Below are 24,699 nucleotides of genomic sequence, written 5' to 3'. Positions count from 1 at the left end.
TTCTTAAAGAAAAACTAACAGGTCTGTGAGAGATGGAATTCTTACTGGTTGGTAGGTGATCAAATACTTATGTCATGCAATAAAATGCAAATTAATTACTTAAAAATCATACAATGTGGTTTTCTGGATTTTTGTTTTAGATTCCGTCTCTCACAGTTGAAGTGTACTTATGTTAAAAATTACAGACTTCTACATGCTTTGTAAGTAGGAAATCTTGCAAAATCGGCAGTGTATCAAATACCTTGTTCTCCCCACTGTAGGTCTACCTACCATAGGAGTCTCCTCGAAGCCTACCATTGACTATGTACATACCCAGCGTGCGACAGAGCTGCAGGAGTTGTGACCCGTTTTTGTTGGTTATGTTGTCATAGTTGTGCCTAGGGGGGCATATGGGGGAGGGAATGCTGTCACCTGCAGGCAGGTGTTTGTCCCCCTGTGTGCTGAGGGTGTCAGGTTCTTGTCCGGTTCTGGCATTTAGGTTGCCACAGACTAGTACATGTCCCTGGGCCTGGAAATGATTGCTCTCCTCCTCCAGGATGGAGAAGTTGTTTTCATTAAAGTATAGGGATTCTAGTGGGGGGATATAGGTAGCACACAGGAGGACATTTTTCTCTGTTAAGATAATTTCCTTTTGAATTTCTAGCCAAATGTTCCTGTTTTGATCAATTGAATGGCGTGAGTTAGGTGTGCTCTATAACAAATTAGCATACCCCCTGAGTACCTTCCCTGTTTCACACCTGGTAGTTTGGTGGATGGGACTACCAGCTCTCTGTAACCTAGAGGGCAACGGGTGGGTCCGTCTCCTCTATACCAGGTTTCTTGCAGGATGACAATGTTTGTTTTAGAGGTCGACCGATTATGATTTTTCAACGCCGATACCGATTATTGGAGGACCAAAAAAGCCGATACTGATTAATCAGCCGATTTAAAAAAATATACAAAAATGTATTTGTAATAATGACAATTACAACAATACTGAATTAACACTTATTTTAACTTAATATAATACATCAATAAAATAAATTTAGCCTCAAGTAGATAATGAAACATGTTCAATTTGGTTTAAATAATGCAAAAACAAAGTGTTGGAGAAGAACGTAAAATTGCAATATGTGCTATGTAAGAAAGCTAACGTTTCAGTTCCTTGCTCAGAACATGAGAACATATGAAAGCTGGTGGTTCCTTTTAACATGAGTCTTCAATATTCCCAGGTAAGAAGTTTTAGGTTGTAGTTATTATAGGACTATTTCCCTGTATACCATTTGTATTTCTTTAACCTTTGACTATTGGATGTTCTTATAGTCACTTTAGTATTGCCAGTGTAACAGTATAGCTTCCGTCCCTCTCCTCGCTCCTCCCTGGGCTCGAACCAGCAACACAACGACAACAGCCACCACATCGAAGCAGCGTTACCCATGCAGAGCAAGGGAGACAACCACCCCAAGGCTCAGAGCGAGTGAAGTTTGAAACGCTATTAGCGCGCGCTAACTAGCCAGCCATTTCACTTCGGTCACACCAGCCTCATCTCCGGAGTTGATAGGTTTGAAGTCATAAACAGCGCAATGCTTGATGCACAACGAATAGCTGCTGGCAAAAGGCACGAAAGTGCTGTTTGAATGAATGTTTACGTGCCTGCTTCTGCCTACCACCGCTCAGTCAGATACTTAGATACTTGTATGCTCAGTCAGATTATATGCAACACAGGACACACTAGATAATATCTAGTAATATCATCAACCATGTGTAGTTAACTAGTGATTATGGTTGATTGTTTTTTATAAGATAAGTTTAATGCTAGCTAGCAACTTACCTTGGCTTACTGCATTTGCGTAACAGGCAGTCTCCTTGTGGAGTGCAACGATCGAGAGGCAGGTCGTTATTGGGTTGGACTAGTTAACTGTAAGGTTGCAAGATTGGATCCCCCGAGCTGACAAGGTGAAAATCTGTCTTTCTGCCCCTGAACGAGGCAGTTAACCCACCGTTCCTAGGCCGTCATTGAAAATAAGAATTTGTTCTTAACTGACTTGCCTAGTTAAATAAAGATTAAATAAAGGTGTAAAAAAATAACATTTACATTTTTAAAAATCGGCACCCAAAAATACCGATATCCGATTGTTATGAAAACTTGAAATCGGCCCTAATTAATCGGCCATTCCGATTAATCGGTTGACCTCTAGTCTGTATTACCGATTTCTTTGGTGAAGTCTGGGTTCCTGCTCTTTAGGCCAAAGGCAGATGACCTCAGGCCTTAGATATTCCAGGATGATATAGTGAAGGCTTTGTGTTCCATAAAGTGTCCAATGTTGTTGGTTGTGTGGTTTGTCCTCAGGTCAATAAGTGTGAGCAGAGCCTGCTGAGCATCTGGTACATGCCATTGGCTTGGGATAGTGTAAGAGTGGGGGTTGGGCCTGTTTGCCCACTCACTGCCTGGGCGTATGTGTGACTTCCATGTTGAGGCCCTGTTTGCGGGGGTGGCGTGCATGGGGTGGGCATGAGGGGCATAGGTCTGATCTGAGGGGGCCTAAATAGGGTGTGGGCATGGTTGACGTGGGGGGTGTTGATTGGTTGGGGTGTGGATGTGGCTGGGGGTGCTGTGGTCTGGATGTAAGTCCTCTTGGCATGGGTCCTCTATGTGTAGGTCCAGGGGGGGGGTCCCGCAGGTCTGGGAGGGTGTCTCGCTGGTCTGGGCGGTGTGTCAATTGATCTGTTGCTCCTGTGTGAAGTGTTGGGGATACGTTTGAGAGTGATGTCCTTTAGAGTCCGGGCAAAGGTGGGCCCTGCTGCCTTGTAGAGGTGGACCTGGACATAGAGGCTGTTCAAGTCCAGGGTGGAGTGGTGTGCCAGGAAAACATTTGGTTTTGAGGCACAGTCACGGGAAATACTTGCGCTTACCCGCTGTACTGTGGCAGGGTGGAAGTCTTTTCGTGGTAGCAGGGTGGTGATAACCACTTGCGCGTTGGGGAAAGTAGAAGAAGCTTTGTCAATCACTCCCTTCAGTGCTGTGGCCACTCTTTCCTGCTGTGCTCTCAGGTTGTTTGTGCCTGTGTGTATTATTATGTGGCTAGGTGAACCTAGTTGGTCCTCAGACAGAAGGTCTAGGGCGCGTTGGGTGTTTGGACACCAGAGTTTAGACACACTGTGTTTGGGGCTATCAGGGTGGCTGACTGGGGGGTTACTCAGAGGGGGTGAGAGCCTCTGGGCTTGGGGTTCCTCATTTGTGTTTTCTGCTGTTATGTCGACGTTATGGTCAGGGTTTGGTGTGGACTGTTCTGCTGTGGTGTCGAGACTTTTGTCGGGTGCAGAGGTGGGTTGAGGTGGGCTGCTTCTCTGCGGGGGTAGCCACCTCTCTAGCGGGTTGTTCTCTGTCACATGCCATCCCCCTCACTCTCTCCTCCAGCACTCTGATCCTCTCCTCTAGTGCTCTGTTCTTCTCCTGATCCTGCTCTTTCTCCTGTTGAAGTTGTCTCACCACTGTCCAGAATGCAGAAAGGTCTCTCTCCACCTCCAGCACTCCGGGTCTGGTGAAGAGAGTGTTGTTGTGCTGGACTGTTGTCTGGGTCTGTGCTGACTGGAGTGTAATCACCTGCTGTTCCAGCTCCACCTGCCTTACCTCCAGCTGGGTAAATGTATCCTTCATTTCAATGAAAGGGTAGTACTCTGTGCTGGGAGGTTGACTTTCCATTGGGCGTGGCTCGTCTGTGGGGTTATATAATGAAGAGGTCTTATCTGACCCGCTCGGGGTGGGGGTATCTTTCTCAAGGGAGAGCTTCTCCTGCTGGGCTAATTCTTTGATTAAGTGAAAGTCCTGCTGAAACTGTTTGGGGTTGCCCTGTACCATTACTGTTCCAGACTTATAGAGATTTATATTAGCTGACTCAGAGTCCTCGTTGTCAAGTATCCTGAGTTTCCACCCCTCGTTAACACCCCCTCTCTTAACAAAGGGATAGTGTGCTAATATAGCACTGTGCCATGCCAGGGGATGGTTTGTGTGGAATTTAAGGCTGGATGTTGGATGTTCCCATTTTTGTAATAGTCAGCAAAAAGTGTCTCTTGATATTCCATTAGAAGCTTAATTTTGTAATCTTTACTTGCCTTATCATTCTTTACATACACAGGGTACTGTATTTTAATTACCTCTGAACAGCGGGAGGCAGCTTCTAAGGCCTCTCCATTTGGTTGGACTGTTTGACTCTCCTGCCATTGTTGGGTTAAAGGGCTTTGACACCTCTCACTTGACACGTCAGTGCTAATTGAAGCTATATCAAGCATGGCAGCCTTATGTTAGCATTCAGTCCTTATAAAGTAATGTAGTGTATTTTTCTTATTGGCTTTTGAAATTAAATATAGTTTCAGACTAAACATTACTCACTCAGTTCCAGGTTGGATGGTGCTTACAGGTTTCTGTTGTTTTCCAGAGAATTTGCTGTATAGAATAATAATCCTTGGTAGTTGTAAACCTTCCAGGTGATTCCGTAATTCCGTCCAAAATCAGGTTGTAGGTTTTGAGTTTTGATTTGAAGTTAGGGTTATGTTGTAGAGGGTAGCATCCTGTATATGTTAAAAACAAAAAAAGCCAAGTTTATCTAACTCTAAATCTATATTTTTTTTACAAAATGCTGAAAAATGCAGGAGCTCATCTGATCATGACCTCTAGCCTCTCTCTCTCTCTCTCTTTCTCCTGTCAGGGTGAGAAAGGTGATGTGGGCTACCAGGGACCTCCTGGAACAGAAGGTTCAATGGTATGTCCTACTGCCTTCAATCGGCTATTGTATCGGTCAGTCAGTCAGTCATACGGGCCTGAATCCTCACTTAAGATCTGTGCGATAATTTTCTGTACGAGTATCGTGCATGGGTAGAGTCAGAGTTTCGGGCACGGATCTCAAGTCAGTATTCCGACCTCAATAATAGACTAGACACCACGGTTGGGGCCAATTTCAATTCAGGAAGTACACTGAAATTCAAATTCCACGTCTCTTTAAATGCTTTTCAATTAGATTTAAATTACATTTTCAAAAATTTGGAATTGGAATTTGGTTTACTTCATGAATTACCTGGAATTGACCCCAACCCTGCCCTACACTCATGTTGAGTATTGCATTCGCTCTACTGTCTTTGTAATGTATATGTGTGGGTCACCCTCTCTGTGGCTGTCTGAATTCAGGGTGACAAAGGTGACCGCGGACCCACAGGTCCTCCAGGGGATGTGAGTGACAATATATTGTTATCATTAGTATCATATCAATAGTTGACAATAGTCAATAGTGCCTTCAATTAGTTAACTTAGTTAACATACACAACTTGTGCAAATTTGAAAATACACCCTATTCTAAATTGAGACATTCAATCGCCAACTCTACAATCTCAATGTATATTTGTTGTTTGTTTGTTTTGCTTTTTATGCACTTTTATATTATTTTCTGTAATGAAAAGCGCTATACAAGTTAAATAAATTATTGTTGTTATTATTATTCCCCATATAGTGCACTGCTTTTTACAAGCGCCTTAGCACTTTTCACCACAGATGCAACAGATCTGGACAAAATAAGTGCACTAAGGGGAATGGGGTGTCACTTGAAAGTCAGCCTACTATACTGTGTATCAATCTGCAACGCTGGTCCCTTGGACTTTGGCTAGTTTTAACCGCTGCTTGTCGTCCTTCACCTACAGTTGATTCAGATCAATGGGAGAATCAAAGGCTTGCAGGGTTTTCCTGGGCCCCTCGGACCCCCTGGCTATACTGGTAATCAAGGTATACCAGCACACTGACAACTAATTACCTATTCTCTATATAGCGCACTACTTTTGACCAGAGTTCTGGTCAAAAGTAGTACACTAATATGGGGAATAGTGTTCAATTTGGGATGCAGCCTATGTTAGACAAATGCACTGTAGACCACTGAGTCTCTCTCTCTCTCTCTCTCTCTCTCTCTCTCTCTCTCTCTCTCTCTCTCTAGTAGAAAGCCGATTAATTCCACTGTCAATTCTAGTGTTATGTTCGATCAGTTGTCAGTAGCTGTACTGTCTCTGTTCTACTCTAGGTGTGATTGGTTTTCCTGGAATGAAGGGGGAACCAGGTAAATATTTTAATCAAATTTTTATTTGTTTCCCATCCATTAATTTGCTGTTTATCAATGTTACTCTTAGAACTATTGGCCAATTGCAACCAACGGGCAGAACACTCGTATGTTAATGCTGGATTTCTTAAAACGCTACTAATGGCAGATTACATGCACCTGTGTTAAGACAAACTTGCTTGCAACCAAAAATCCACAAGAATAAACTAGCAGATCAGTTGATCCAAAGATTGTCTGTTATATTGAAAAGTTAGTCAAGTGACCACTCTAACAATGGAAATACATGTCCTCAAAGATAGAAGGTGGAAGGAGGCAAGAACAGGTGGGACCATTCTAGCCAATGAGAGATCAGATACACATGTGAATAACAGACCATAGAGATGGATACAGGACTCATCTTTGTGTCTTTGCCATTATAGCATCTGTTATAGGATGGCCAGCGCCATTGAGGCTATCTCCTTTTTAAAGTCAAACACATTTTTTTTGCTCCTAACTCATAGAAATCCCCACTAAATTGACTACTTTATAATGTCCATGTTAAAACGGATCATATATCTATCTCTGACAACAGGCACAACTCCAATATAAAGTTGATTTATTTCAAAGTTGCCGAAATGCCACATGCGTCAACTTAAATCAGTGCATTCATAACAACCTAACCATTACAAAACGTCTATTCGATCAAATAAGCCTCATGTCGCAAATTAAAACTTGTTAAGGCTAGGGTCCTTTTTTCTCAATTTCCGCCTGACTGACGTACCCAAAGTAAACTGCCTGTTGCTCAGTTCCTGAAGCCAGGAAATGCATATAATTGGTACCAGTGGAAAGAAGACACTTTGAGGTTTGTAGAAATGTTAAAATAATGTTGGAGACTATAACACAATGGATAAGGTTGGAGAAAATCCAAAGAACAATCAACCTGAATATCTTTTTTTTGAGAGCCCATGCTCTTCCAATGGAACGTGTAAAGAAATTAAATATAGCTCCCAGTATGCAATTCCTATGCCTTCCACTGGCTGTCAGTCGTCTTTGTTCAAGGTTTCAGGTTTTTTCCAAAACGAGTAAGAAATATGAGTTTTAATACAGGGACACAGACTTGGAAATTTGTGTATGCAAGAACGAAGAGGACACGCACCTGCTAATATCATTTTCCTGTTGAACATACTTCTTTCCGTATGAAATATTATAGCTTAATTACGTTTTAGAGTATCTGAGGATTAGATAGAAATGTATTTTGACATGTTGAAACAAAGTTTAGGGGTAGATTTTCGGAATCCTATCTTGGCCCGTTGAACGAGTGGATTACTCAAATCGATGGCGCCAACTAAACTGACTTTTTGGGATATAAAGAAGGATTTTATCTAACAAAACGACACTACATGTTATAGCTGGGACCCTTTGGATTACAAATCAGATTAAGATTTTCAAAAAGTAAGTGAATTTTTAATTGCTATTTGTGAATTTATGAAACCTGTGCCGGTGGGAAAAATATTTTGATGTGGGGCTCCGTACTCAAACAATCTCACGCCATGCTATTGCTATAAAGCCTACTTTAAATCGGACAGTGCAATTAGATTAACAAGAATTTAAGCTTTCAACCGATATAAGACACTTGTATGTACATAAATGTTAAATATCCATAATTTTTATGATTATTTAATTGAATAGAGCGCCCTCCAGTGTCACCGGAAATTGTCCCGCTAGCGGGACGCCTAGCCCAAAGATTAACAATAAAACATTTTGTTGATCTAATTCAACACTCTCATTAGCCTCCATACAAAATTCCTCACTTCGAGTAAAGCCTCTCACTTCGCCTCTTCCTCTCTGGTTGATACCTGGCATGATGTCTAATTTGATTCTAATTAGCATGTTTTAATCTATGAGTAAATAGAGCTGAATATATTGATAAAAGTAATCTTGTCTGGGAGAGATTTACATGGTTATCATTTTATGGCTATTATGACAATGTCCACTGTGAGGCTCTATAGAGAACACGTTGTCTTTTACAATAACAACCTGACCAAGATGGAGCAACAAACCGTGCAGCAAATTTTGTGATATTGGTAGTAGGTAGTTACAGTCTTGTCCCATTGCTGCAACTCCTGTACAGACTCGGGAGAGAGCCGTGCGTCCTCCGAAACGCGACCCTGCCAAGCTGCACTGCATGCTTAACCCGGAAGCCAGCCGCACCAATGTTTGAGTTTGAGTTTATTTTTATTTTTACAGGGACAGTGCACATTAATCAACGTTTCAGTAAAAGTGCCGGTTTTAGCCAGCCGGCTAATTTTCAACCGCAGTCCCTGGGCAGGTTATTAAAAACAATTACAATATAGACAATAGCAACATAGAACAAGCAAGACATAGCAACATAGGACAAGCAAGACATAGCATACAGACAGAGCAACATAGGACAAGCAAGACGTAGCATACAGACAGAGCAACATAGAACAAAAAGCAGCAAGACAATGTTCTGTGGAAACACCGTACAACTGGCTACCGTGTCAGCGTGCATGCGCCCGGGCACGCAGCAAGAGTCACTAGAGCGTGATGGGACAAGGATATCCCAGCCAGCCAAATCCTCCCTTAACCCGGACGATGCTGGGCCAATTGTGATTTTCCAATATGGGTCTCCCAGTCGCAGCCGGCGGTGACGCAACCCGGGATCAAACTAGGATCTGTAGCAATGCCTCAAGCACTGCGAAGCGGTGCCTTAGACCGCTGCGCCACTTGGGAGGCCTTTTCAGTGAACGTTTTAAGGAAGTTATTCAAAAACCTCCAAATAAACTATAATTTCCTTTTCCAGAGTGTTAATAAAAAAATAAAACAAATTTAAGGAACCAGAGTAAAACATTCTCAGAACCTCCCTGCGACCTAAAAATAGAACTTCCCAGAACAGGAGAAATGTTCATTTCTGTTCTCAAAACGTTTAAAGGAAACATATGGCTTCGTTCCCACAACCAATGTGAAACCAAAAACATACATTCCCAGAATTTCCACAGAACTTAATGTGCTAGCTGGGATTTGGCTTGGAGAGTGGCCATAGCAGAGGGGAGGGTTGGGTAGAAGTGTAGATTATGATATCGTCAGCGTAAAGGTGGATTGAAGCATCAGAAAAAGGACACTGGACACTATCAGGGGTTTGGATGTAATGTTTTCACTTCTGATGGTTTGGGAGTGGTCAGTGAAGTATTTGGAGAACCAGCAGAGGGAGCTGTCAGAGAGGCTGATGTCTGAGTTTATTGATGAGGATGGAGTGGTCAACTGTGTCAAATGCTTTGGAGAGGTCAATGAATAGTGCAGCACAGTTGTGTTTTTTGTACAGGGAGGTGAATATGTAATTGAGAACCTTGGTTTTGGCAGTTATGTAGCTGTGACCTTCTCAGAAACTAGACTTGAACCCAGAGACAATGTTGTTATGGCTCAGGTATTAGGTACACTGGGTGTTTTCTATTTGCTCCAGGAGTTTGGAGAGGCAGGAAATGGATATAGGCCAGTAGGAGTTGGGATCAGTGATGTCACCATCTTTGATCAGTGGTTGAACATATGCAGATTTCAAGTCTTTGGGGATGGAGGCAGACTCCTGGGATTGGTTGAGGAGATGAGAGGGAGGAGATGACAGGTGCAGCTATTTTATGGAAGAAGGACTTTCTGCCATTGGCTCCAGGAGGCTTCTTCAAATCGATTAGACAAATTGTAATTATTGGATTTCATAACTTGGAAAATAACTAGACTTAAAAATAACACATTTTAACAAATCACTAACAAAATGTGTTAAAATTCACACTTAATCCAGCATAAACGAAGGTATAGAATTTATTATACAAGAGATCAAATTCACAAATTCTTCAGCACAACGGCAGATTCATGTTTTAAGTATTACATTTACAATGACTCAATAATTCATGCCTTCTGGGAATGTTATCAAACCCAGAAGTTATGGGCGGAGTTAGAAAGTTGGCTGTCAGAAGTATTACAATGTAAACGTCCTAAAAAAATGTAATACAAAAAATAAATATATTGGAAATGTAAAAGTAAAAAAGTGTCCCCAACATGAGTTTTCCATTCATATAACCTGTACAATATATTGCCACAGTTTAATTGCTGTCGTAAATGAAAAATGACTTTATTTCAATTGTACTGAATGATTGTCAAACAGTTAAATCACCCATTAGTCTGCTTGATTACCAGGTTTTATTTGTACTGAAGATAAAACCCTGTAGAGAGCTTTAAAATTTGGGGGAGAAAGTAGGACTAAGTTATCACCGACCTCACATGTAGCTCTGCTTTTAGGGAGCAGGACATTTTGGAAGCTATTAAGATCATCTGTGTGGATGATCTAAGCGCACATTAAAAGTTTAACTAGAGACCACCGGGATAAAACAGTGGCCAACAGTGGTTGCCCTTTGCCATAAATTTGTCATGAACAGTGACAAACATACACACACGCATCGTCACACATTGTCACGCATTGCCCTTCATGGTGACGTGGTCCCTTGTACACGTGCGAACACACACACACACCAAACTGATCATTGTATTGTGTTTTCAGGGTTGTCTTTCCCTGGGGCCCCTGGGAATCCTGGTCCCCCTGGTTTAGCTGGGGATAAAGGGGAGAGGGGGGAGCCTGCCCCCTACATAATTGGCCCCCCTGGACCCACTGGCCCCCCTGGAAACGATGGCCCCATAGGCGACCGTGGTCCCCCTGGAATTCCAGGTACATGCTCAACTCACCTGGCCGCTTTGTCGTCCTCAACTGGCCACTTTAGGTCATCCTCAAAAGTCTGACATAATGGTTATTACAAAGCTACCACAATTACTACAGCATTAACTCAGAAACCCTCTGAAGGTGCAGTTAGCTATCTTTTAATATTATGCTGCTATACTCTATAATCCCACATTCGCAGCAATGCAAAGGGTAAGGCTGGATCTAGGTTTAGTAACTTGTGACCACAATCTTATTCTACTGTAATGTAATTCAAGTCCCTGCATAGCCTCTATCTAACAAAGGTTTAGCAGGGTTAGAGTTAGCTAGTTAGCCTGTGACTCCCATCTCAGAGAGGGTGAAGTATTATTTTCTCCATATTTGTAGTTTTAGATATGAGAGTGGATTGAACATTTGTCAATGACAGGATTAATCAATTCAACGAGGCATTACGTTGAATGTACATTGATATTTTATTTGGTTGACAATGGTGAAGTATTAAACTCAGAACAACAACTTACTTTCTGCAAATTCAACGAAAATTCCATTGGCGTTTAACGTTTAAGTTCATTGCAGTATGATGTTGCTACAATATTCATTCAACGTGTTTTTGCCCGGTGGGTTTGATCTTTGCACAGATCTGTTGAGAGGCAACCCTGGACCACCCGGTCCTAAAGGCATCAAAGGCATCCCAGGACAACCAGGAGATAGAGGCGGGTTCGGAGAAACAGGTATTTTCTGTGACAAATACGTTATTCTGTAAAGGGCATTGCAGGAATAAGGATATGGAATTTATTGTGCAGTTTGCAACTGTCATGTCCAGTAAAAGTTAAGGGTTGGGTCTTCTTGACAAGTGTAACAGTTCATTTTTTGCATAGCTTCATGGAAGGTATGTTTCATAGGCTTGTTTACTGTAATGTGATGTGTTTGTTTGTTTTGACATTTTTTGGGCTTTATGAATAAAATGTCATTTTGACATTGATTGAAGAAGATAGTAAAGGGGGGTTAGATCAGGGTGCCTTTTGAGAATTTGTCACAAGTGGGTAACCCGCCTCTACCATCCTTTCTATTGGCCAATGTTCAATCACTGGAGAATAAACTAAAATATCCTCCTGATTCCTGCTTACAAGCAAAAACTAAAGCAGGAAGTACCGGTGCCTGGCTCAATACGGAAGTGGTCAGATGACCCGGATGCTACACTACAGGACTGTTTTGCTAGCAGAGACTGAAATATGTTCCAGGATTCATCCATTGGCATTGAGGAGTATACCACCTCAGTCCCCGGCTTCATCAATAAGTGCATCAACGACACACCCACAGTGACCGTACGTACATATCCCAACCAGAAGCCAACATCCGCACTGAGCTAAAGGCTAGAGCTGCCGCTTTCAAGGAGCAGGACACTAATAAGAAATCCAGTTATGCCCTCAGACGATCCATCAAACAGGCAAATCGTCAATACAGGACTTGAATGCAAACTATTACGGACTACAAACGGAAAACCACCCGCATGCTGCCCAGTGACGCCAGCTTACCAGACGAGCTAAATGCCTTTTATGCTCGCTTTGAGGCATGCAACACTGAAGCATGCATGAGAGCCCTAGCTGTTCCGGACGACTGTGTGATCACGCTCTCTGTAGCCAATACGAGTAAGACCTTTTAACAGGTCATAATTCACAGGGCCGCGGGGCCAGACGGATTACCAGGATGTGTACTCAGAGCATGCGCGGACCAACTGGCAAGTGTCTTTACTTACATTTTCAACCTCTCCCTGACCGAGTCTTTAATACCTACATGTTTCAAGCAGACCAGAAAGCTAAGGTAACCTGCCTAAATTACTACCGCCTGTAGCACTCAGGTCGGTAGCCATGAAGTGCCTTGAAAGGCTGGAAACACCTATGTGAGAATGCTGTTTATTGACTACAGCTCAGTGTTCAACATCCTGGACTTCCTGACAGGCTGCCCCAAGGTGGTAAGGGTAGGCAACAACACATATATGCCATACTGATCTTCAACTAGGGGGCCCCTCGGGGACGCATGCTTAGTCACATCCTGTAATCCCTGTTCACCCACGACTGCATGGCCAAGCACGACTCCAACACCATCATTAAGTTTGCTGTTGGCACAACAGTGGTAGGCCTGATCACCAACAACGATGAGACAGCCTATAGGGAGGAGGTCAGAGACCTGGAAGTGTGGTGCCAGGACAACAAACTTTCCCTCAACGTGAGCAAGACAAAGGAGATGATCATGGACTACAGAAAAAGGAGAGCCAAACACGACTCCATTCACATCGACGGAGCTGTAGTGGAGCGTTTCAAGTTCTTTGGTGTCCACATCACCAACAAACTGTCAAGGTCCAAACACACCAAGAAAGTCTTGGAGAGGGCACGACAACGTATTTTTCCCCCTCAGATTGTCAAAAGGTTCTACAGCTGCACCATCGAGAGCATCCTGACCTGTTGCATCACCGCCTGGTAAGGCAATTCCTCGGCATCCGACCATAAAGCGCTACAGAGGGTAGTGCGTATGGCACAGTACATCACTGCGGCCAAGCTTCCATCCATCCAGAACCTATATACTAGGCGGTGTCAGAGGAAGGGCCAAAAATTTGTGGTCTTGTAAAAAAATCTAATCAAATTGTATTGGTCACATACACAAGGTTAGCAGATGTTAATGTGAGTGTAGTGAAATTCTTGTGCTTCTACTTCCAACAGTACAGTAATATCTAACAATCTAACAATTCCCAACAACTACCTAATACACAGAAATCTAAAGGGGTGTGTACAAGAATATGTACATATAAATATATGGATGAGCGATGGCCGAGCTGCATAGGCAAGGTGCAGTAGATGGTATAAAATACAGTATATACATATGAGTAATGTAAGATATGTAAACATTATTGAAGTGGTATTATTTACAGTGGCAATGTTTAAAGTGGCTAGTGTGATCCATTTATTAAAGTGTCCAGAGATCAGGTCTCAATGTGTGCAGCAACCTCTCTGAGTTAGTGATTGCTGTTTAGCAGTCTGATGGTCTTGAGATCGAAGCTGTTTGTCAGTCTCTCGGTCCCAGCTTTGATGCACTTGTACTGACCTCGCCTTCTGGATGAGAGCTGTGTGAACAGGCAGTGGCTCGGGTGGTTGTAGTCCTTGATGATCTTTTTGGCCGTCCTGTTACATCGGGTGCTGTAGGTGTCATGGGGTACAGGTAGTTTGCCACTGGTGATGCATTATGCAAACCGCACCACCCTCTGGAGAGCCTTGCGGTTCAAGGCGGTGCAGTTGCCATACCAGGCTGTGATACAGCCCAACAGGATACTCTTGATTGTGCATCTGTAAATGTTTGTCAGGGTTTTGGGTGACAAGCCACATTTCTTCAGCCTCCTGTGGTTGAAGAGGCGCTGTTCACCACACTGTCTGTGTCGGTGGACCATTTCAGTTTCTCTGTGATGTGTACGCCCAGGAACTTAAAACTTTCCACCTTCTCCCTGCTGACCCTTCGATGTGGATAGGGGGTTGCTCCCTCTGCTGTTTCCTGAAGTCCACTATCATCTCCTTTGTTTTGTTGACATTGAGTGAGAGGTTGTTTTCCTGACACCACACTCCGAGTGCCCTCACCTCCTCCCTGTAGGCTGTCTCGTCGTTGTTGGTAATCAAGCCCACTATTGTTGTGCCGTCTGCAAACTTAATGATTGAGTTGGAGGCGCGCATGGCCACGGAGTCGTGGGTGAACAGGGAGTACAGGAGAGGACTGAGCACACACCCTTGTGAGGCCCCAGTGTTGAGGGTCAGTGAAGTGAAGATGTTGTTTCCTACCGCCACCACCTGGGGGCGGCCCGTCAGAAAGTCCAGGACCCAGTTGCACAGGGAGGGGTTGATACCCAGGGCCTCCAGCTTGAGTAAGCATTTAAGAGTAAGGTCAACTCCAGCTGTTGTATTCGGCGCATGTGACAAATACAATTTGATTTGATTTGAGTACATTGAGTTGTCACTGGGGCAATGAGAGCTCAAGTTACTTTGTTGCTTCACTGGCAAGAACCACTGAACAACCACTTCCTCCCTGTCATTATGTCTCTCTTAGGTGAGAAGGGTGATGTCTGTCGACTCTGCATGCCCACTAATGTGAGCCCTGGACCACCAGGACCTGCCGGAGAGCCTGGTAGGCCTGGAGATACAGGTAACACCAATACATGAACATAACAACAGCTCTTTTATGCCATGTCATGTCATAGAATGACTAGGCCCGGAAGTTTTGTCTGACCAGGTCATATATCACTATGGCCCTGAGTTTTTCCATGTTAGGTCACATGTTCAGGAAAAAGGCAATATTTCCAGTTGTCGACCTATTAGGCTTAGTAGGAGATCAGCCAATCTGGAAAAACTGCTTGAAAAAAACATTTTCTTGTTGAAGGCTGTCATCCATGCTAGCTCAAACAATGTTGTGGTGATACACAATGTTTAATTTAGATTTAAGGCTTCCAATCTGGTGAAAATTGATATAATGGAAATAGTAATAGTTTTAGGTCAAATATCTTGCAATTCTTAACAAAAATGGAGTGCATTATCAAACAAAAACACTTAGACTATGGAATGGATACATTAGTAGTTACTTTTTATACATTTATTATGCTTTAAGTCATTCAAATATACAGAAAATATGAACATTCAAATGTGTTCAGCTACTGTTGTGGTCTGTAGCCCACTAAGGACCATTCTCAGATGATTCTCAGAAAACTGCGGGGGAGACCCTATTGAACCAGGAAAACTTTACCTCGTAAGAATCTTGAGTTTCTGGGCCAGAGATATTGAAACTGTATATCCATTTCTAAGGGGTAAAATATACAAGCAGCCACAGATTCTGACCAAATGTAATGAGTATATCAATACAAACTGAATCTTTAATCATTTATACATATTTAGACTGTGGATTATAGTTACTTTTGGCATAATTATTATGCATTAAGGCTTAAACCATGCATACACACAGGAAAAGCATACTACATAGTCTAAGTGTTTTCTTAGACAGTGCAATCCCCTCTTAACTACTCTGAAAGACACTTCTGAACAATAAGCACTTTACCTTGTGAGAATTGTACATTCTGAGGCGAATGTATACTGAAATACACACACTTGGAAAATGGCAATTTCCATCATGACAGTTTACTGGATATATGCTGATCTTAATGACATACGAATACACAGACTTTCTAAAGCATTGGATGCTATTTGTGCTCCAATGGCCTTTCAAGGGGAATTTAGCCACCCTTTACAGTTTGTCAGGATAAAAACACTTCATCCAAGAGAAATCTGTGGTATTCCATAACATATAATATAACAAATGTAATGTCACATTCAATGAGTGTAATGGCTCTCTTCTATCTCCTCCTCTGACGAAGAGGTAGAACAAGGATCGGACCAAAATGCAGCGTGATGATGATTCATGATATATTTTAATGAAGGAAAACCATTACATACAGAAACTACAAAACTAACGAAATGAAATAATGAAAACCGAAACAGCCTATATGGTGAAATACAAAACACTAAGACAGGAACAATCACCCACAAAATACACAGAGAAAACCCAGGCTACCTAAATATGGTTCCCAATCAGAGACAACGAGAATCACCTGACTCTGATTGAGAACCGCCTCAGGCAGCCAAGCCTATGCTAGACACACCCCTAATCAGCCACAATCCCAATGCCTACAAAAAACCCAATACGACAACACAATAAACCCATGTCACACCCTGGCCTGAACAAATAATTAAAGAAAACACAAAATACTAAGACCAAGGCGTGACAGAACCCCCCCCCCCCCAAGGTGGGGACTCCCAGACGCACCTCAAAACCATAGGGAGGGTCCGGGTGGGCGTCTGTCCATGGTGGCGGCTCCGGCTCGGGACGTGGACCCCACTCCATAAATGTCTTAGTTCCTCCCCCTTGCGTCCTGGGATAGTCCACCCTCGCCGTCGACCATGACCTCGTAGTCCTCACCCAGAACCCCACTGGACTGAGGGGCAGCTCGTGACTGAGGGACAGCTCGGGACTGAGGCAGCTCGGGACTGAGGGGAAGCTCGGGACTGAGGGCAAGCTCGGGACTGAGGGGAAGCTCGGGACTGAGGGGAAGCTCGGGACTGAGGGGAAGCCCGGGACTGAGGGGAAGCCCGGGACTGAGGGGAAGCCCGGGACTGAGGGGAAGCCCAGTACTGAGAGGAAGCCCAGTACTGAGATGAAGCTCAGGCAGGTAGTTGGCTCCGGCAGATCCTGGCTGGCTGGCGGATCTGGAAGAGTCTGGTTGACTGGCAGATCTGGAAGAGTCTGGTTGACTGGCAGATCTGGAAGAGTCTGGTTGACTGGCAGATCTGGAAGAGTCTGGTTGACTGGCAGATCTGGAAGATCATGGCTGACTGGCGGATCTAGCTGCTCTGGCTGCTCCATGCAGACTGACAGCTCTGGCTGCTCCATGTAGATTGACAACTCTGGCTGCTCCATGCAGATTGACAGCTCTGGCTTCTCCATGCAGACTGGTCGCTTTGTGCAGACTGACAGCTCTGGCTGCTCCATGCAAACTGGCAGCTCAGGCTGCTCCATGCAGACTGACAGCTCTGGCTGCTCCATGCAGACTGGTAGCTTTGTGCAGACTGACAGCTCTGGCTGCTCCATGCAAACTGGCAGCTCAGGCTGCTCCATGCAGACTGGCAGCTCAGGCTGCTCCATGCAGACTGACAGCTCAGGCTGCTCCATGCAGACTGGCAGCTCTGGCTGCTCCATGCAGACTGACAGCTCTGGCTGCTCTATGCAGACTGGCAGCTCCATGCAGACTGGCAGCTCCATGCAGACTGGCATCTCTGGCTGCTCTATGCAGACTGGCAGCTCTGGCTGCTCCATGCAGACTGACAGCTCTGGCTGCGTTGAACAGGCAGGAGGCTCCGGCAGCGCTGTAGAGGAGGAAGGCTCTGGAAGCGCTGAACAGGCGGGAGACTCCGACAGCGCAGGAGAGGAGGAAAACGCTGGCTGCGCTGAACAGGCGGGAGGCTCCGACAGTGCTAGAGAGAAGGATGGCTCTGGCTGTGCTGAACAGGCGGGAGGCTCCGGCAGCGCTAGAGAGAAGGATGGCTCTGGCTGTGCTGAACAGGCGAGGTGCACTGAAGGCCTGGTGCGTGGTGCTGGAACTGGTGGTACTGGATCGAGGACACGCACAGGAAGCCTGGTGCGGGGAGCTGCTACCGGAGGACTGATGTGTGGCGGTGGCTCTGGATAGACCGGACCGTGCAGGCGCACTGGAGCTCTTGAGCACCGAGCCTGCCCAACCTTACTTGGCTCGATGCCCACTCTTGCCCGGCTAATACGAAGAGCTGGTATGTACCGTACCGGGCTATGCACCCGCACTGGAGACACCGTGCGCTCACTAGCATAACACGGTGCCTGCCCGGTCTCTTTAGCCCCCCGGTAAGCACAGGGAGTTTGCGCAGCCTGGCATCGCCATACTCCCTGTGAGCCCCCCCCCCCAATACATTTTTGGGGTGACTCTCAGGCTTCCATCCGCGTCGCCGTGCTGCCTCTTCATACCAGCGCCTCTCCGCTCTCGCCGCCTCCAGTTCTTCTTTGGGGCGTCGATATTCACCAGGCTGTGCCCAGGGTCCTTTTCCGTCCAATATCTCTTCCCAAGTCCAGAAGTCCTTTGATCGCTGCTCCTCACGATTAACAGGGAGAGTTGGCTCAGGTCTGACTCCTGACTCTGCCACTCTCTCCCTGAGCCCCCCCCAATAAATTTTTGGGGCTGCTTTTCGGGCTTCCTTGCCAACCGTGTTCCCTCGTATCGTCGGCTCTTATCTCCGGCTGCCTCTGCTCTCCTAAGTGCCTCCACCTGTTCCCATGGGAGGCGATCTCTTCCGGCCAGTATCTCCTCCCAAGTGTAACAACCTTTGCCATCCAACACTTCTTCCCATGTCCATTCCTCCTTTCGCTGCTCCTGCTGTCGCTGCCTGTTACCACGCCGCTCGGTCCGGGTGTGGTGGGTGATTCTGTAACGGCGTTCGTCTGTTGAAGGAGAGTCGGACCGAAATGCAGCGTGGTGGTTACTCATGTTCTTTAATGAAGGAAAACCATTACATACAGAAACTACAAAACTAACGAAATGAAATAATGAAAACCGAAACAGCCTATCTGGTGAAATACAAAACACTAAGACAGGAACAATCACCCACAAAATACACAGTAAAACCCAGGCTACCTAAATATGGTTCCCAATCAGAGACAACGAGAATCACCTGACTCTGATTGAGAACCGCCTCAGGCAGCCAAGCCTATGCTAGACACACCCCTAATCAGCCACAATCCCAATGCCTACAAAAACCCCAATACGACAACACAATAAACCCATGTCACACCCTGGCCTGAACAAATAATTAAAGAAAACACAAAATACTAAGACCAAGGCGTGACAATGAGTCCATAAATACTACAAAATAGGCCGAATGACAAAAGCTGGATGTTTTAAGCCACCCCCTATTCTGGAGGATTCTGTGGAACATAACACACTTTACTTATTGACAATGTGATATACATTATACGGCTACTGTCAAATTAGACAGATATTTAAAAAGTGTTTTAAGAGCTTTCACCATTTTTCTCTGAATGTCAACAAATATAAAAATGTCACAAAATTGTAATTATTGTAAATAATGCCTGTGCTAAGATCTGAATATCAGTTTGACGGAGGTTGTGTGGGTAGGTAGAGGATTCACTCTAACATTCATCAAGGTATGATAGTGAATATGACCAAAGTCACTGGATGGATAATATCTCCCATTGCAATCATATTTGAAATTACTGTAATCAAGCTTTTTGTGTATGTGAGCAATAGTACAGACTATATTCCATAGTTACAGTGTCAATACTCAATTATTTTGCAAATTTGCTACAAAGTCGAATACTTTTCTCGTTCTTATCTTTTATGGGGTAGCATTACTAGCAGGCACACAATAAAATATCAACATGAGATTTTAAAAAAAATCTCACAAAAAAATACCACAAAAATATATTCAATGAAAATGATAAACATGTATCACCGTATCCAAATGTTTATGGTTTCTATTACATGTACACACGATTCATTAGATATGATATTAAAATGCTTATGGCTGGCCCTGCATAACACATTTGTCTTGGATGAAGTGTTTTTATCCTGACAAACTTGAGAGGGTGGCTAAATTCCAATAGAATAGTACCACACAGCACATGTCATCAAATGCTTGAGAAATTCTGTGTATTTATTTGTGTATCACAAGTGAGGGATAATCAACGAGGGGCTATGCGTTCTATGGAAAATAATGCAAAATGTGGAAGGTGTGTGCCACGACAAGCTAGCGGAGTGGCAATAACCCTCCAGAGTTTCATTGTTTTCCAAGGAACGCATACAGTCCCAAGTTGATTTTCCCGCTTATACCACAGCTATAATTGAACATATTTGACGCTGGAATCATCAGAAAATATTCAATAAACTGTCATGATGGACGTTGCCAAAATCCAAGTATGTACTGCCTATTTAAGTATACATTCAGATGTTAGTCATATATGGACGTGAATATAAGTATGAACAAAATCTATCATTACCTCAACATTGTCAACTTTGACTGCATTAGTCCAATATCTCTGCCTTTGTTCCAGTATAGTATCTCTCCAATATTTCTGCCTCAGAATGTCCTATCCTCATGTAGCACATGATCTTAAAGTGCTTATTGTTCAGAAGTGTCTTTCTGGGTAGCTAGAGTGGATTTAAACTGTTTGAGAAAAGTATTTTAGTTTGCTAAAGCCCAAGTTTGACCAAAAATTATGGAACATGTGCTTTTCTTGTGTATATGCATGGCTTAAAGCACAATAATTATGCCAAACTATGTTTTTTCAACAGTCTATGGTATGTATAAATGATTCAATAGTCAGTTGGTAATAGTAAATAGTCAGTTTGATCTGCTCATTCAATTTGGTCAGAATCTGTTACTATCCTATTTGCCTGCTTGTACATGTACCCCTTAAAAATGGCATTAAAGTTCCAATATCTCTGGCCCAGAAAGTCAGATTCTAATGAGGTAAAGTTTTCCTTGTTTGGTGGGGTCTCTCTCAGTTTTCCAAGAGCATATATCATCATCTGAGAATGGTCCTTAGTGGCACTACAGACTACAACTGTAGCTGAACATGTCTGAATATTCATATTTTCTGTATATTTGCATGTCTGAAAGCATAATAACTGTATGAAAAGTAACTATTAATGCGTCCCTTCCACAGTCTTAAGTGTTTATGTTTGATAATCCCCTCAGTTTCTGTTGTGAATTTCAGGGGGTTTGACCTTTGACCTAATGCCAAATCTATTACTATTTCATTATGTACATTTTCACCAGATTTGACCATTGACAACTTGAAAATGGCATTAAAAATCAAAAATGCACATGACATCCGGCCTAACTTTGTGTATCACCCCATCATTTTTTGACCTAGCATGGATGACAGCTCAAGCATTTTTACAGGTTTGCTTCTCTACTATAGGTTAGTATGTGTAGAATACTCTATAGCTGCCCCTGTATTTACAGCATTTGTGTTTCACCAGGTCGAGATGGTGATCCTGGATCCAAGGGATCTAGAGGAGTCAAAGGTCTTGGAGGTCCACCAGGTCCACAGGTGACTTGACCTGGACTGACAGACATTATGGAATCAACCCCAGATGCAGATACAAATTCTTTATATAGGCGTTTTTACATTGTATGTGGGAGATTTTATTCTAATGATTTTGTCCTTTGTCTTTGTATCTGTAGGGTCCCTATGGTTTACCAGGTGTGCCAGGTTCTACAGGACCCAAGGGGGACAAAAGTCCCATGTCCCCAGGAGACAGGGGGCCTGTTGGCTCACCTGGGGCTCCAGGAGTTCCTGGGAGCGATGGGACTGACGGGGTCGCTGGATACCCAGGACTGAAAGGCCAGCCTGGGCTAAAGGGCAACCCTGTGAGTGTGACCCACTCCACCTCCACCATTACACACTGTACAATCAATGCCAATGACTGAAGAATGGTTATTGTAACAGTAATATCTGATCTGACTGTTGTTATAGCCTGTAACTAGTGCCTGTGTTTTCTCATGGCCAGGCCATGTGGTTTGGAAAAACTTGGGGCCCTATCCATGATGTACCCAGACTTAACTGTTTGGTGTCTGTTTGCTGTAGGGACCTCCGGGGCCCAAGGGTGATCGGGGCGATGCCGGCTCTCAGGGTATACGTGGACGGACAGGCCAGATGGGGACTCAGGGCCCCCCAGGTGTGGGGCCCCCAGGGGGCCCTGGACAGAAGGGCAACCTGGGGGTGCAAGGCCTGCGAGGGAGACCTGGAGATCCAGGTACAGTAAGATCATTATTTTTTCAAGAGAAACCTGGCATCCCAGCAATTTGACCTATGTCACAGAATGTGTGAGTGTGTCTCACTCTTGTCTAATTCGTGTCTCACTTGATCTGTTTTACAGAATGTGTAAATGTGTCACACTCTTGTCTCACACTCATCTCCTCCTGCAGGAGAGAAAGGCTCAGCGGGTGAGACGATAACAACCACAGGAGACCCAGGACTGAAGGGAGAGAAGGGTCATCAAGGCAACCCAGGACCTTCAGGTGAGGGCTTTAGCCATGAGCTCTGGGGGAGATTCTTGACATAAAGACAATATCATACATACACTAACAGCCCAGCAGTAGTATCACGGCATTAGCAGAGAATTGATAGGATCATCGGCTGGTCATGGTGTTATTGGGGTTTTTTTTGCATACATTTTTATCCACAGCAAATTACTTAACCCTTGTGTTGTCTTAAGAGTCAAAAATGACACGCAACTATGTTTAACAGCAGAGAAAAAACCCTAAATTAGTTTTTTTCAACTTGAAATTTGATTACTTTTCCTAGAGTGACCCCAACATTAGAAAAAGTGAAACATTGGCTTTGTTCATATTTCCATGAAAGCTGAACACCACCAGGGTACAAAGATTGTCTTAGGGTCATTTTTGACCCGGCAGTTATAAAAATCATTTACACACCACAAAAACCACAAAGAGAGACACACACACACAATGCGACATTTTGATTGTGTTCTACTGATTGAACTCAGCCAACAGCTCCTGAAGAGGAAGATCACAATGGTTAGAAAGAACAAGCCTGAGCTCCCCCCTGCACTCCTCACAACAAGGGGGAGAGAGGCATTCTCATCAAAGTTTGCCTTCACTCCCACCACCACTCTAGTTTCTTACATCCCAAAGAGGAGCAAGAATGTGGTCCTCCTGAGCACACTGCACAAAACGGCTGAGATCAATGATCGTGAGGACAGGAAGCCAGCCATCATCTTGGACTACAACCACAACAAAGGTGGTGTGGACAACCTGGACAATGTGATTGGAACATACAGCTGCAGGAGGATGACTGCCTGCTGGCCCCTGGTCATCTTCCATAAAATCATTGATGTGTCCTCATACAAAATCATTGATGTGTTCTCATCGGGATATAGAACAAGATCAACCCTACCTGGATTCCTTGTTAAGCGGAACAAGATGAGGCTGTTCCTTGAGCAGCTGGGAAAGGCACATGTAACCCCACACATTCAAAGAAGGGAGGGCCTCCCCCACACAGCAGCCTTTGCCACACTTGTGAAAGTTGTTCATGGGGCTGACTCTTGTTCTTGTCCACCGGGGTCTGCAGCTGGGGCAGGCAAGAGGAGGAGATGCCAATTCTGCCCCACAAAGAAGGACTGTAAAACAAATACTATGTGCTGCACATTTGAGAAATACATCTGCAAAGTCCATGCAACCACACTTGCATACTGTCCTGCATTTGTTAGAGTTGATTGATTTATGTTCTTCACGTTCTATTATCTTATTTTATTCTTATTTATTGTTGTTGTTTAAACACCCTTGTGGGTGGGGGCATTGGTTAAAAAAATTGGAGGAGACTAGTATTTTGTAGTTGAATTCCTCATTGTACAGTATATAAGAATATATCACTATGTTGCCAAAAAAGGTCAAGACTGTTATTGTTTCCCTTCAATAAAATGCATTCAAAACTACTTTCTGCACATCTCTTGTTAAAAAATGTATGTTTACATCTTGTTACGGTTTTATAGTGGTGATGAAGGAGAGTCGGACCAAACTGCAGCGTGTCGATTGAGATTCATGTTTAATCAAATAAAGAAACACGAACACTACACAAAACAATAAACGTAATCAAAACCGAAACAGCCTATCTAGTGCAAACTAACCGAGAGTACACATAGGACACTAAGGACAATCACCCACGACAAACTCAAAGAATATGGCTGCCTAAATATGGTTCCCAATCAGAGACAACGATAAGCACCTGCCTCTGATTGAGAACCATTCCAGACAGCCATAGACTTTGCTAGACAACCCACTAAGCTACAATCCCAATACCACCACCAAAACCCCAAGACAAACACACCACAATTACAAAAACCCCATGCCACACCCTGGCCTGACCAAATACATAAAGATAAACACAAAATACTTTGACCAGGGCGTGACAGAACCCCCCCCCCCTAAGGTGCGGACTCCCGAACGCACAACCTAAACCTGTAGGGGAGGGTCTGGGTGGGCATCAGTCCGCGGTGGCGGCTCTGGTGCTGGACCCCACTCCATAATTGTCTTAGTCCACCTCCTTAGTGTCCCTTGAGTGGCGACCCTCGCCGCTAACCTTGGCCTAGGAAACCTAACAACGGGCCCCACTGGACTGAGGTAGCTCGGGACCGAGGGGAAGCTCGGGACCGAGGGGAAGCTCGGGACCGAGGGGAAGCTCGGGACCGAGGGGAAGCTCGGGACCGAGGGGAAGCTCGGGAGTGAGAGGAAGCTCGGGAGTGAGAGGAAGCTCGGGAGTGAGAGGAAG

General features: G+C 44.3%; 1 protein-coding gene across 2 annotated transcripts in view; it reads left to right on the top strand.

Annotated features, from left to right (window-relative positions):
* col4a3 (collagen, type IV, alpha 3) overlaps positions 1 to 24,699 on the top strand; it is a 123,484-nt gene that overhangs the window by 61,110 nt on the left and 37,675 nt on the right. For both annotated transcript variants that reach the window (XM_042300006.1, XM_024376668.2), the window contains exons 17-27: positions 4,686 to 4,739; positions 5,162 to 5,203; positions 5,668 to 5,749; positions 6,039 to 6,074; positions 10,624 to 10,788; positions 11,415 to 11,507; positions 14,863 to 14,958; positions 21,389 to 21,459; positions 21,594 to 21,779; positions 21,997 to 22,165; positions 22,338 to 22,430. In XM_042300006.1, the coding sequence (XP_042155940.1) occupies positions 4,686 to 4,739; positions 5,162 to 5,203; positions 5,668 to 5,749; positions 6,039 to 6,074; positions 10,624 to 10,788; positions 11,415 to 11,507; positions 14,863 to 14,958; positions 21,389 to 21,459; positions 21,594 to 21,779; positions 21,997 to 22,165; positions 22,338 to 22,430 (1,087 nt within the window). The remainder of the gene's footprint in view (positions 1 to 4,685; positions 4,740 to 5,161; positions 5,204 to 5,667; positions 5,750 to 6,038; positions 6,075 to 10,623; positions 10,789 to 11,414; positions 11,508 to 14,862; positions 14,959 to 21,388; positions 21,460 to 21,593; positions 21,780 to 21,996; positions 22,166 to 22,337; positions 22,431 to 24,699) is intronic.

Source organism: Oncorhynchus tshawytscha, linkage group LG17, assembly GCF_018296145.1.
Source record: "Oncorhynchus tshawytscha isolate Ot180627B linkage group LG17, Otsh_v2.0, whole genome shotgun sequence".
NCBI lineage: Eukaryota > Metazoa > Chordata > Actinopteri > Salmoniformes > Salmonidae > Oncorhynchus > Oncorhynchus tshawytscha.
This window is presented reverse-complemented; position numbering and strand designations above follow the sequence as displayed.